Below are 12795 nucleotides of genomic sequence, written 5' to 3' on the forward strand. Positions count from 1 at the left end.
GCTGAGAGAGACAAAGCAGCTCAAGAGAGGAGCTTACAGCAGCCAGAGAAGCTGGGGAATCTCTTTAAGAGTAGAGGTGGAAAGCAGATCTATCAGAGAAGGGACCTTCCTGAGAGAGTGCTGCAAGGAGATGAGTGGCTGAGCTGCTAGCTGTGAGGGGTAGCTTGCCCATACCAACCATCAATAAAGATGCCCTGTTCGAATATACCTCCACTGTGTGAGTGTGAAGTTACTCAGCAGTGGATGGCACCACCAAGAAGGAGTTCCTCACCAGGACCATCTCCCTGCGGAAGCATAGATCCTGATGAGGTGGAGGCGCTGCACATGAAGTAAGTTGGACTCGCACACACTACCTCAGCTGCCTGTCTGGATGACATCCCCTAATACCATCAAGCGGGAGACTCAGGAGCCCTGTTGCCTACAGGTGCACCACCAGACACGAACATGTAATGGGGACTGGTTAGACTACCCGGGCCAATGTGAGATTGGGGGGGGGGAATACCCGTTACACCCTTATATGCCCAGAGGTCCACAGTAGCGAAGAGACGTAAGCCATAATAGGGACCAACACTAATATATTTGGACACCTAGCCCAGAGGTACTTGACAGTGGGGGGAAGCGATTATGGCCGAACAATGACCATTCATCCCTTATGATTGAAGTCTTACCAACAGATGGAAGAGAAGAACATGGGCCAAGATTGGGGACCCATAGGGGAAGTTAAATGGATGAGCCCACGCCCGGTTTGTGTGCCCCACAATAGTATATAGTAAATCTGTTGCAGAAGATATAGGGACCCACCCTCATGATAGATAGCCCTCTCCAGGGAGGGTATCCTGGAGGACTCCTGTTGAAGAGTGGAATATTAGCTGTGCCCACTGGAAAGGCGGAGGCGGTAAAAGTGGAAGTGAGGAACGAGACTGCCCATGACGTGTTGGTACAAAGGGGAACAGTAATATCCCACTTATATAGCGCTAACGTGATGGGCCCAGTTGGGACAAGGAAGACTAATGAAGGAAGACTGACCCCAGACATGTTCAACTTTGTAGATAGCAGTGTTCCAGAATACAGGAAGAGACGTCTGTGGCAAAAGATGGCGCAAAAGCCAAAGTTTTTTCCACATGGGAGTGGGATGTAGGGGGAGCAACGGGAGTAGAGCATCAGATACGCATGCATGACACTCACCCATTTCGGGAAAGGTCACAAAGGCTGGCACCAGCCGACATAGATGATGTGAGGCGACATCTACAAGAATTGATGGGAGCCATAACAATCTCTGAATCTCTTAGCCCTTATGCCTCCCCCATTGTAGTGGCCCAGAAAAAAAATGGGACCATAAGAATGTGCATAGATTTCCGCACCTTGAACAAGATGACCATTCCAGATCACTATGCCCCGTATAGAAGACGCTTTACTGTCTCACAGGAAGCAAATGGTTTTCAGTTCTGGACCTACTTAGTGGGTATTACCAGATCCCCATGTGCAAACAAGACAAAGAGAAGACTGCTTTTATATGTCCACTGGGGTTCTATCAATTTGAATGCATGCCTCACGGAGTGCCAGGGTCTGCAGTGATAGAGGCTAATAGAACATGTAGTGGGAGATATGAACTTGCTGGAGGTACTAATATATCTGGACGACATTGTAGTTTCCTTTCGCTAGTTAAAGTATTTTTCTATTCTCTATTATGATTTTACTGCTAGTGCAGTATTACTACACATTACACAATTATAGGTTACTTATATACGTCTTATATCATTAGATATTTTATATGTCTTTAGTGACTTCTATGGTGTTTTTTTATTTTACGATTTATTTCATTTGGGTTGTTCCTTTTTTTTTGTATATACATACCTATAACAATAATTATTATATCATATTCTTTAGTTTTTTTTACGTTCTGTATCCAACCTATAAGACACTATAGTTGTTCCTCTCAAGAATCCAAATATATATCTTTTTACAACATACAGGCATACCCCGCTTTAAGTACACTCGCGAGTAAGTACATTTCGCTCAACAGGCAAACAGCAGCTCACGCATGCGCCTGTCAGCACGTCCTGAACAGCAATACTGGCTCCCTATCTGTACCGAAGCTGTGCACAAGCGGGGAGGCTATAGAGCCTGTTATACATGCGTTATTTACATCAGTTATGCACGTTATAGCGCGATCCAATACAACGCGAATTCACTTATAACGCGGTCTGAGCATGGCTCCCGAATTGAAAGCCTCCATTTTGCCGCCTTACCTGCATCTCAAATCCTCCATTTTGCCGCCTTACGCTCTCCTGTCCACGTGCTAATCTCTCTGCCCGTTGCGTGCCATCGTTTTTTATTTTTTCAAACATTCAATTCAATGCTTTATTGACTACCAGACACAGACACAATTAAACATTAATACATTTTGTACAAAACACATGCAGGGATTGAACTCGGGACCTTCTGATACCAATGCCTTGCCTCTTACCTCTACACCATAGGCTTGATGTGACAAGACATAACCTATAAATATATTTATCCTCTACAACACATTGCCACAGGGTACATGTCAATGTTAAATCTTAAGTCTATTTCTAGATGTCTATGACATCACACAGCTTCTGTGGTGTAGTGGTAGAACGCTTAACCAACATATGAAAGGGTCCTGGGTTCAATTCCTGTATGAAATGGTATACCAGCCCCTCCCCTCTAATCCTACTGTCATATATCAACAACAACTAATGGAATTTTTAAGTAAAGGATTGGAACAACAAGTTCTGACCAAACATTGTTTGCATGATTGAAACAAAAGATGTTCTACAAAGCGTATTTCCATGGAAAATACAGTGTGTGCCGGCCCGTCAAAAATAATCTACAGTTTCAATAATGTGACAACACTATGACAGTGTTTGTCAATATGGGTGTCACGTACGGCACCCCTGCGAGTACATGACCTGCATACGGGACACAGGTTAATACACAGCTCTCTAGCAGGCCCACTTTTCACCTTCGCAAAGGTCCCTCAAATTAACAAGATCTCCCCTCAATCTGTCCCAATAAACCATCTGTCATGAACAGCACACAAGTGAGCACGTGACTTAGATATGCAACCAGGGTTAATACACATGGCTACTCTAGCCAACTCGCCTTTCTTCTCCGCAAGCTACTTTCTATGAGTTAATATTAACTCCTTACGGAATTGCAATCATATCTACAGGCTGCCACCACCGAAGAGAATATGCAAAAATATGTAATGTACATCTGCCAGGGTCTCAGGTACCCGTTTATTATAGAAAAAACCTATGCACTTAACACAAAAATCGGTTATAGCAAAATATGTCCGAAAATGTAAATACTCTCTCCAGAGCGTTCACCAGTTCATTCAGAGCCCCACAGCATTCCTTATTAAAGAATTGTTTAATATATATCAAAAATACAGTGCTACTGAATACAGAAAAAGATCATTCCAAAAACGTACAATTACAGTAAATGCAGAACAGTTATAAAATATACAACAGAAATCCCTATACAGTACATTACCATGTCATAGGTTTTCCCAAGATAAATCACTCACGTAGAAAGATGAACATTCAAGTGTTTGATCCCAAAACACACCTTTGTTGAATGCTGATTTCAGAACTCCAGGACAAGCCCTATATACCATTCGTTTCCCATTGAGAACCACATAAAACCACCCCTGCATAACTTATTTTCTCTAATACTTAGACACACGTGAGTCATATCAATAGATTCAGGCGATTGTGATGGATGTGACCAGACTAATTTTGACTGTCTTGCTCCTAAATTTTAGTGACAAATGGATATCTGTCCTTGGCACCTCTTACCCATGTAGTGTGTGGTCTTATTGCACGCGTCTCCTTGCAATGATGACAAATATGTACCTGTTATTATGAAGCATAGATGACGTCACATGATATTCTCATTTTTACTAAAATCTTCCAACTAAGTCATGACCTGTGGGCCACCTCTGTCTGGGATGCAATATCTCAGGAATAATAGTTTCCTTTGAGGTTGACAGACTAATATCTGGCTATCGTTTATTGCCTTGTAAAAGACACATATGTCACTTTTAGTGGGCCATCAGTGTTAGACCTCATAAATTAAGCCTTTTTTGAAGATCAGCACAGACCCAGGAAATGGTTTGACCTGTTATAAACCCAATATATTGTATTTTTAAAATCAAACTGTAGCTACATTAATCCCTGAAGCACCAGATTGCTGAAAACACTTAATATCTCATGGCATTATCATGACATACACCATCCCAACTCGTGTGTTCTGCTCAAGGATGTCTTCTGTCTACCCCTTCTGTATCTAAAGCCCTCTCCTGCCTAAAACCTTTCTCACTCACTGCCCCGAACCTCTGGAATGCCAATCCCCTCAATATCTGACTAGCACCCTCTCTGTCCACCTTTACGATCCATGTTAAAACACACATCTTTTATGAAGCATAAGGGTATCCAGGGCCGCAGACAGATTTCCCGAGGCTCAGGACTAGCATTATGCCCCCCCTCCGCGGTATTGCGAGCCCCCCCCCCCCATTTCACACCTCATGAGCCCCCTCTATTTCCCCCCCTCTTCACATGTATTTCTCTCCACTCTATCTCACTCCCTCTTCATACAATACAATTGAAAGATTTACAATTACAGAATACCTGTAATTGAAAAAAGGTGTCACGGTTCACTGGTTAATAATATTCTCTAAAGCATAACATATTTCAGAACAAATAAAAATACTATTTTGTCAATTTTAATAGGTTGTCCATAAAAAAAAACAGCAGCTAGCAGCTGCCTAAGATTGCGTCTTTTGAAAAGAACATAGGAAATAAAGGTAATGTTAAAATATTTTCAGCACTTGGTATTTTTTTCTTTTATATTAAAAAAAAAAAAAGAATCCATTATCAACTAAATCACATAAAACACATTTAATCATTGCACAAGAAAATAATGGCAGACACTTTTACACCACTGGAAAGCTTGATAATTACAAGAAGATCTTTCAATAGTGTCAAGAAAAACTGCAAAAAGTCTCAATTACATAAGGGGCTACATGAACAAAAAGGTGTGTGTGTTTTAATGGAGCGCTGCGGTTTCTGAAACCGTTCATGAGATTCCACATGGTTGTCTCTACATTAACATGTTGTACAACTCTACCAGAGGCCTCATGTAGCATTGTTTCTCTATGCTTTTGTGTCTAAAGCCCTCTCCCACCTTAAACATTTCTCACTGACTGCCCCACACCTCTGGGATGCCCTTCCCCTCAATATCCGACCAGCAACCTCTGTATCCACCTTTAAGACCCATCTTAAAACACACCTCCTTAACGAAGCATACGAGTAGCTCCATGGCAGATACTTTGCACCTCATACATAAACCTCTGCCCCTTGCAGACACACCGGAACACCTTCCTACTGTCTCTGTACGTTCTTCCTACTTATCAATGAGATTGTAAGCTCTTCGGGGCAGGGACTCTTTTTGTTAAATGTTACTTTATGTCTGAAGCACTTATTCCCATGATCTGTTGTTTGTATTATTTGCTATTTATATGATAATGTCACGTGTATTACTGCTGTGAAGCGCTATGTACATGAATGGAGCTATATCAATAAAGACATACTGTACATACATTCATACATACATGCTAGTGCAGTGGTGCTTCTTTCTGAGCAATTATATGCCATGTCTCTGCATGGAAAAAGCAGCTGGTGTCTGCACATGTAAAAAGGCAAAAATTGAAGCAGCGCACAGCCAAGGGAGTCAGGGTCAAAAAGGTAAATGAAAAAATATATTTATTTGTCAGACATAACTACATTTTAATAAATATATTTTTCATTCACCTTTTTGACCCTGACTCCCTTAGGCCTCGTCCAGGGTGAAGGGAAGAGCGGAGCGAGCGGGCTGGTGCTCATGAGCAGTGACGTCACCTGCATGTAAGCCGGAGACGAATCTTGTCCTGCTATAGGAAATTTGCGAGTGTGGGTGGGGGGGCATCTATTGCAGTAACTCTTGCATTGCTCTCTCCCCTGCTCTCCCGCCCCCTGCGCTCTCTCCCTCCCGCGCTCTCTCCCTCCCGCCCCCCTGCGCTCTCTCTCCCACCCCCCCTGCGCTCTCTCTCTCCTGCTCCCCCCTGCGCGCTCTCTCTCCCGCTCCCCCCAGCACTCTCTCTCTAGCTCCCCCTAGCGCTCTCTCCCGCCCCCCTGAACTCTCTCTCTCCCGCCCCCCCTGCGATCTCTCTCTCCTGTCCCCCCTGCGCTCTCTCTCCCTCCCCCACCCTCCCCTCTCTCCCCCCCCCGACCCTCCCCTCTCCCCCGACTCTCCTCTCTCCCCCCCTTCCCTCCTCTCTCTCCCCCTTCCCTCTCACTCTCCCCCCTTCTCTCCTTTTCCCTCTCTCTCCCCCCTTCTCCTTTCCCCTCTCTCTCCCCCCTTCCCTCCTCTCTCTCCCCCTTCCCTCCTCTCTCTCCCCCTCCCTCCTCTCACTCCCCTTCCCTCCTCTCTCTCTCCCCCCCTTCTCTCTTTTTCCCTCTCTCACCCTTCCCCTCTCTCTCCCCTCTTCTCCTTTCACCTCTCTTTCTCCCCTTCACTCCTCTCTCCCTTTTCCCTCCTCTATCTCCCCCTTCTCTCCTCTCCCCCCTCCCTCCTCTCTCTCCCCCTTCCCTCCTCTCACTCCCGCCTCCCTCCCCCTTCCCTCCTCTCTCTCTCCCCCTTCTCTCATTTTCCCTCTCACCCTTCCCCTCTCTCTCCCCCTTCTCCTTTCCCCTCTCTCTCCATTCCCCTCCCTCTCCCGCATTCTCTCATTTCCCCCCCTTCTCTCCTCCCCCCCCCTTTTCTCCTTTCCCCTTTCTCTCCCGCATTCTCTTTTCCCCCCTTCTCTCCTTTCCCCCCCTCCTTCTCTTTTCCCCTCTCCCTCCCCTTCTCTCATTTCCCCTCTCTCTCCTCTCCCCCTTCTCTCCTTTCCCCCCCTTCTGTCCTCCCCCCTTCTCTCCTTTCCCCCCTTCTCTCCTTTCCCCCCTTCTCTCCTTTCCCCTCTCTCCCCCCATCCCCCCACCACCCCATTTGCCCCCCCCACCCCCCCGTTTGCCCCCTTCACCACCACCACTCTGTCCCCCCCCCTCCACACCACCACTTCGTTTCCCCCCCCCCGTTCACATCTCTCCGTTTTCAGTTTCCCCCCCCCCCCGTTTCGTGTCCCCCCCTCCCCCCGTTTCATGTCTCCCCCCCCCTCTGCTTCGTCTCAGAGGACAGCAAGCAATGCAATGCAATACAATACAAGCTCCCAATGCTTGTATTGCATTGGTTTTGCCTTGCTGTCCTCTGATGATTTGGTAAAGTAGGTCATGTGATCTGAAGTCAGAGCTGCAGATTCAACATTTTGAAACTCTTGAAACTGAGCTCCGACTACAGCTCACGGGCACGCGCAGGAGGGAGATCACGCAGGCCACACACATTGTCTCAATGTGTCTAATCGTGGCGAGCGTGAGCGCCCGCACCAGCTCAGCGCCACCCTGGACGCAGCCTTAGTTGTGCGCTGCTTTGATTTTGTCTCTTTGCTTTTGGATGTTGCTAACTGAGTTCCCGCCTCAAACAGAGAGAGAGGTGAGTAAGAAGAAAATAGAAATATGTGAGTATCACGTCTTGCTGAAGAAAGTTATTTGAATGGACTTTCCTAATGGGGTTTAGGGGTGTGAATTGTACACTTTACTCCCCTTTACATTCAAGGAATTATTGTCCCTTTATTGAGAAGAGTACAAGATTTCTCACTTTCATGGGCATTTTTTAATCTCGTCAATATTTTTACCCACTTTGATGGAGGTCTCTTTATACCTATTTTTATATTTTATGAAGATTCTTGTTCTAAAAATCTCAATCCGGAATTACTTGAGCAACTCATATACTACTCTGATTATAGTGTCTGCACATACATTATCCTTCACACTTAGATAATAATATTCTTCTAGGACAGTAACAGAAGAAGCTTTGTTTCTGAATTGTGTTTTCTTCTGGTTTAATTTTTTTATCCCTTTGCTGCTGTAAAAACAAAAACAAATGTTCAGTGCAAAGCACAAAAACAGCTTCTCTGGTTCAGAGCGAGGATACCTTTCTAGTTCTTAGCAAAGGGATAAAGCATGAGTTTATAAACAGGAGAACAGAGACGGTTACAGATCTAATTCTCACAACTGCAAAACCGGTACAAAAAGAACCCAGCTGAAGATTTATAAAAGTCCAACTGGAGGAAAGTGATTTTATTCTTTTTGAACCAGTTTTGAAGGCAATGATACGTATCCCGAAATGATTTGCCGACAGCATATGTGGAGAGAGCAGCTTGTCCTAACTAAGCTGACGTGCTGCTTGTGACGCATGTGGGTACTTGCGTAGTACTTGTGATCCTCTTCCATTCTAATGACATTTTTGATTGTTGGGTTCATTAGACTTGAGCTATAAACATGAGAACAGGGATCCTGCATCTAGTTCAGATGGAGATGTGGACAAAATGTACAGGTCTGTATAGATGGACAGTAGAGGAATAATGCCACTGTTTATTATATGGTTTAAATGTTCCCATCTCCAATGTTCCAACATTGTTTTTCTTTCTTTGCAGTTTGTGGCACATCCCAATTGTCAGCAGCAGCTGTTAACTATCTGGTATGAGAATCTCTCAGGATTACGGGAGCAGACTATCGCTATCAAGTGTCTGGTTGTGCTGATTGTCGCCCTCGGACTCCCAGTGCTTGCTGTTGGCTACTGGATTGCACCATGTAGCCGGGTATTGAATTCCACATGTTATAATGAACACCTTTTTTAAATTTGTTTATTAATTACAAAAGTTTTAGGTGAAGTGGTACAGAAAGGAAAATTGGGGTATTGGGGAAAGGCTGGCATGGATTCGGAGAACAGTTACATCCACCTTATATCGTACATACAGTAGTTATTTACAATTTGTTACATATATATAGCCGGGTCCCCCTTTTACCTTTGGCCAGGTGGGGGGAAGGCGCAGGCGGGCGACCGAGTCGCCAGACCTCTGCGACGATCCCGATCTTCCGGGCGCCGCCATTTTAGGCTCGCGCATGCGCGTTGGTAGCGGTGCGCATGCGCAGTACAGCTGCAAGCGGTGGCCATCTTGGGAACAGCTCTGCGGGACCATAGGAAGGGACTACACATTCCAGAGTGCTCGGGGGCAGAGATCACATGAGCGCGAAAGGTCAATAGGGCCCCTAGAATCTCGGCAGAGATAGAAGAATACATTTGGCACACTCAGGGGGACCATGCCAGTCGGAGACAGGGACCGGAAGGGACAGGTAGTGTCCGGGTGTCAGTGGCTCCCGGACTAGTCCTGGATTTACCCTGTAGGCCCCAGCTAATCCCTGCATACCAGCGCATGTATAGAAAAGGCCCTGTCAGTTAGGGATACCCTGTTAGTGTGCTGTTATAGCTGCAGTATCAGTGACAGAGCCCCGCAGCAATCTGCGGTCCGGGACCAGACCCAGGCCATTGATTCAGAGACTCTAACTGTGAGACACTCCAGCGGGAGTTCACCCCACTATGAATCTCAGCAGCGCCTCCAAATATAGCCCCCTTTCCCCATATATAAGGGAAACTACCCGTGCTGTCGTTACCTGAGTGGCAAACAGAAGGCCTGATCCTCCGCAACTGGGAGCCTGGGGTGATCACGTTCGTTAGCACACAGCGCCTCCACCTGAGAAGGATCATAACACAGTAGGATAGCCCCTCCCAATACAGCAGTAAATACTCCTTTATCATACCTGTGTGTGTATTTACTGCTGTATTGTATTGGGAGGGGCTATCCTACTGTGTTAGGATCCTTCTCAGGTGGAGGCACTGTGTGCTAACGAACGTGATCACCCCAGGCTCCCAGTTGCGGAGGATCAGGCCTCCTGTTTGCCACTCAGGTAATGGCAGCACGGGTAGTTTCCCTTATACGTGGGAAAATGTATATTGGTTTGCAAGTTTTTCAAATGCTCTCATTTTAAGCACTCAAGCCTCCTCTTGTAAACATATCCTTCAAGTGTTGAGTCAAGGCGCTCACTGTGACTAATCTGAACACCCTCTTCTACAAATAATTTACCTCCATAAACCAATCGTGGATGGCTCTCCTGATCATGCTGTTTGGGGAAAAATCTCAATCATTTTTTTCTTTTTTCAAAAAACAAACATATTAGACCAAGGTTTCTCCCAGCTAGAGCATAATTTAATACATTTTAGAGCAGATAAGACCGGGTTGTGCTCATTCTTTTAAAGTAAATGACAACAGCTTAGGAAACCCAGTAAATGTATTGCTTTCCAGCCCTGCGGATTAGGACCAGGTCTCTAGCTGCGTGATCTTAAAAGAGGGGCATTAGTGCATAAAAAAACATAATCCTTTACACTAAGAGAATGTGACCTTTTCTAGTGCTAAGTGCGTCTGTAGTATAAAGCGACACCGCAGTCCAACACTATTATTTTCTTATTAAATGTAATACTAGTTAAAGGTCAATAGCTCAGCAACATTCCCTTGAGTGCATGATGTCATTGCAAACTTTCATGTTGATCAGCCATTTGTACAACCACGTTTTTCTTCAACTATAGAATAAAATTACAAAACAAATAAAAGGATAGGGAGTGATCAACTAGGAACCATACTAATTTAATGAAAATTCGATAATTATCACGTGGGTGCAAACCTGTGAACTGAAGTGAATCAGGAAGGTGACGAGCACACTAGGCAGTGCACTCAGAATAGAATTCACTTAGATGCACACCACATACATTAAAATATAACCTTTATTGACATTACATAAAACATATATTACCGATAATGTAGATGTAACCAAGATTAAAAGTAGATTAAATTAAATATGACGACTGTCTTCCATCTACTCTAGATATAAGCCGCTGAATAGCAAATGATGCTAATAATCTAGGAGATATAAGGCAGATACAGCCGTGGTATAGGTAGACCACCTAGGACCAAAGCTAAGTTGCACCTATAAATCCCATATATTGATGATAACAGATAGGTGCACAAAGTTACAATCATATGTGGGGAGCTCACTATATAGAGAGTAAGGTATGGAAAAGTCCTAATAACAGACTACTGCTCCTAATAAGGTGGTAATACTAGGTCAAATACACATAGTGATTGTCATAGATATAGTGTGATCCAGACAGAGACTAGAGGTGTATACAGCAGAAAAGGTAGAACTCCCTAGGAGAGCAGGTTAATGTGGCAAAGCCTAATATCCTGACCCAACACTGCACCAGAGTCACACAGAAATCACCGCAGATGTTATGAGCCTTAGGCACCGCACATATATAGACAGGCACAGCAAGTAAGTGCCAGTTAAACCCACACTCAAACTATGAAAGTGTAACTGTTGGTCAGCTGTAGATTCGTCACTATTAAATAAAAAGAATTCCAAGTAGGAGTCTTACAACATCACTACGTGCCCTACGCACGTTTCCCTCCAGCTATGGAGCTTCCTCAGGGAGCAGTAGTCTGTTATTAGGACTTTGTTAGATGTGTGCATCTAAGTGAATTCTATTCTGAGTGCACTTCCTAGTGTGCTCGTCACCTTCCTGATAGAATAAAATTACATTTACAAACTACCTTCTAAATGATTCATATCGTCCCGGACAATTAAACTAAATACATGGGAGTAATGCTTGGCCAAACAGGAGCGTGGTCAAGGAAACAGAACAGAAATAAATGATGGAAATAGTTTTTGAGGCATTCCCCCCCCCCCCAACATACAATCCCCCCCACAAAATACACAAAAACCCCACCCCCACGAATATACAAATGCATACACACCCAACCCCCAAATACACAAATCAGCCCCCAAATACATTTTAAAAAAAAACCCAAATACATGCAACCCCCCCTAAACCCCAAATACATACAAATACACCCCAACCCCCAAATACAGACAAAATAAATCCCACCACAAATACATATAAAAAAAACTCCAAATACAGTACATACAACCCCCCCAAATACATACTAAAAAATCCCACCCCCAAATACATATATAAAAAAAACTCCAAATACATACAACCCCCCAAATAGATATACAAAACTCCACCCCCAAATACATACAAACTCCCCACCCCCACATACATACAAACCCACCCCCAAAATACATACAAATACCACCCCCCCCCCCCCCACCTGCAAAATACTCCTGCCCCCTGTCATGTAAGTCCTGGTAGCTGCAGGCTGTGGCAGGCTATCATCTTGGGTTTACGCTCCTCATGCAGCCTCCTTGAGTGGCAGGAGTTGAGGTGGGACTTGGCCTGTGTTTGCCCAATCCTGGGTACAGACCTGGGGTCCTCCCCTTCTGCACTAAGGAGGAAGCAGATCTAAATTATAGTGAGTCTAAGTCTCTCCCTCTTGGGATAGAGACGTGCCCTCAGCCCCTCAGGGGGCTGAACAGAGACACTAGGCCTCAAGTCTGACAACGGGCCTAGGTACCATCCAGAAGGTTTGGGACCTGATACACTGTAATACCATCCGCAGTGGATGTGAATAAAGAAGACCCAGTTTTATATACCCCTGCCTAAGTCTACAGTCTATTGGGTAGGGGTATGCTTGATGAGTTCCACTGTGGGGACTGTCTCCAGCCACGCTGGAGCCTGCAGTGATGGAGGCACTTGCACCAAGAGAGGAATGAAGCCTGAGCCATCCAAAAGCCTGTCCTGTTATCCCAATGCGGATCCTCAGCATCTCCTGGAACCTAACAGGTACTAAGAATTACACCACCAGTAGAAAAGGCCAGATCTCCAAGAGGGGGGTTTGGG

General features: G+C 45.0%; 1 protein-coding gene across 3 annotated transcripts in view; it reads left to right on the forward strand.

The window, feature by feature from the left end:
* TRPC3 (transient receptor potential cation channel subfamily C member 3) overlaps positions 1-12795 on the forward strand; it is a 138965-nt gene that overhangs the window by 89024 nt on the left and 37146 nt on the right. For all 3 annotated transcript variants that reach the window (XM_075616011.1, XM_075615994.1, XM_075616002.1), the window contains exon 4: positions 8597-8761. In XM_075616011.1, coding sequence (XP_075472126.1) covers positions 8597-8761 — 165 coding nt within the window. The remainder of the gene's footprint in view (positions 1-8596; positions 8762-12795) is intronic.

The sequence above is a fragment of the Ascaphus truei genome, chromosome 1, assembly GCF_040206685.1.
Source record: "Ascaphus truei isolate aAscTru1 chromosome 1, aAscTru1.hap1, whole genome shotgun sequence".
Classification (NCBI taxonomy): Eukaryota; Metazoa; Chordata; class Amphibia; order Anura; family Ascaphidae; genus Ascaphus; species Ascaphus truei.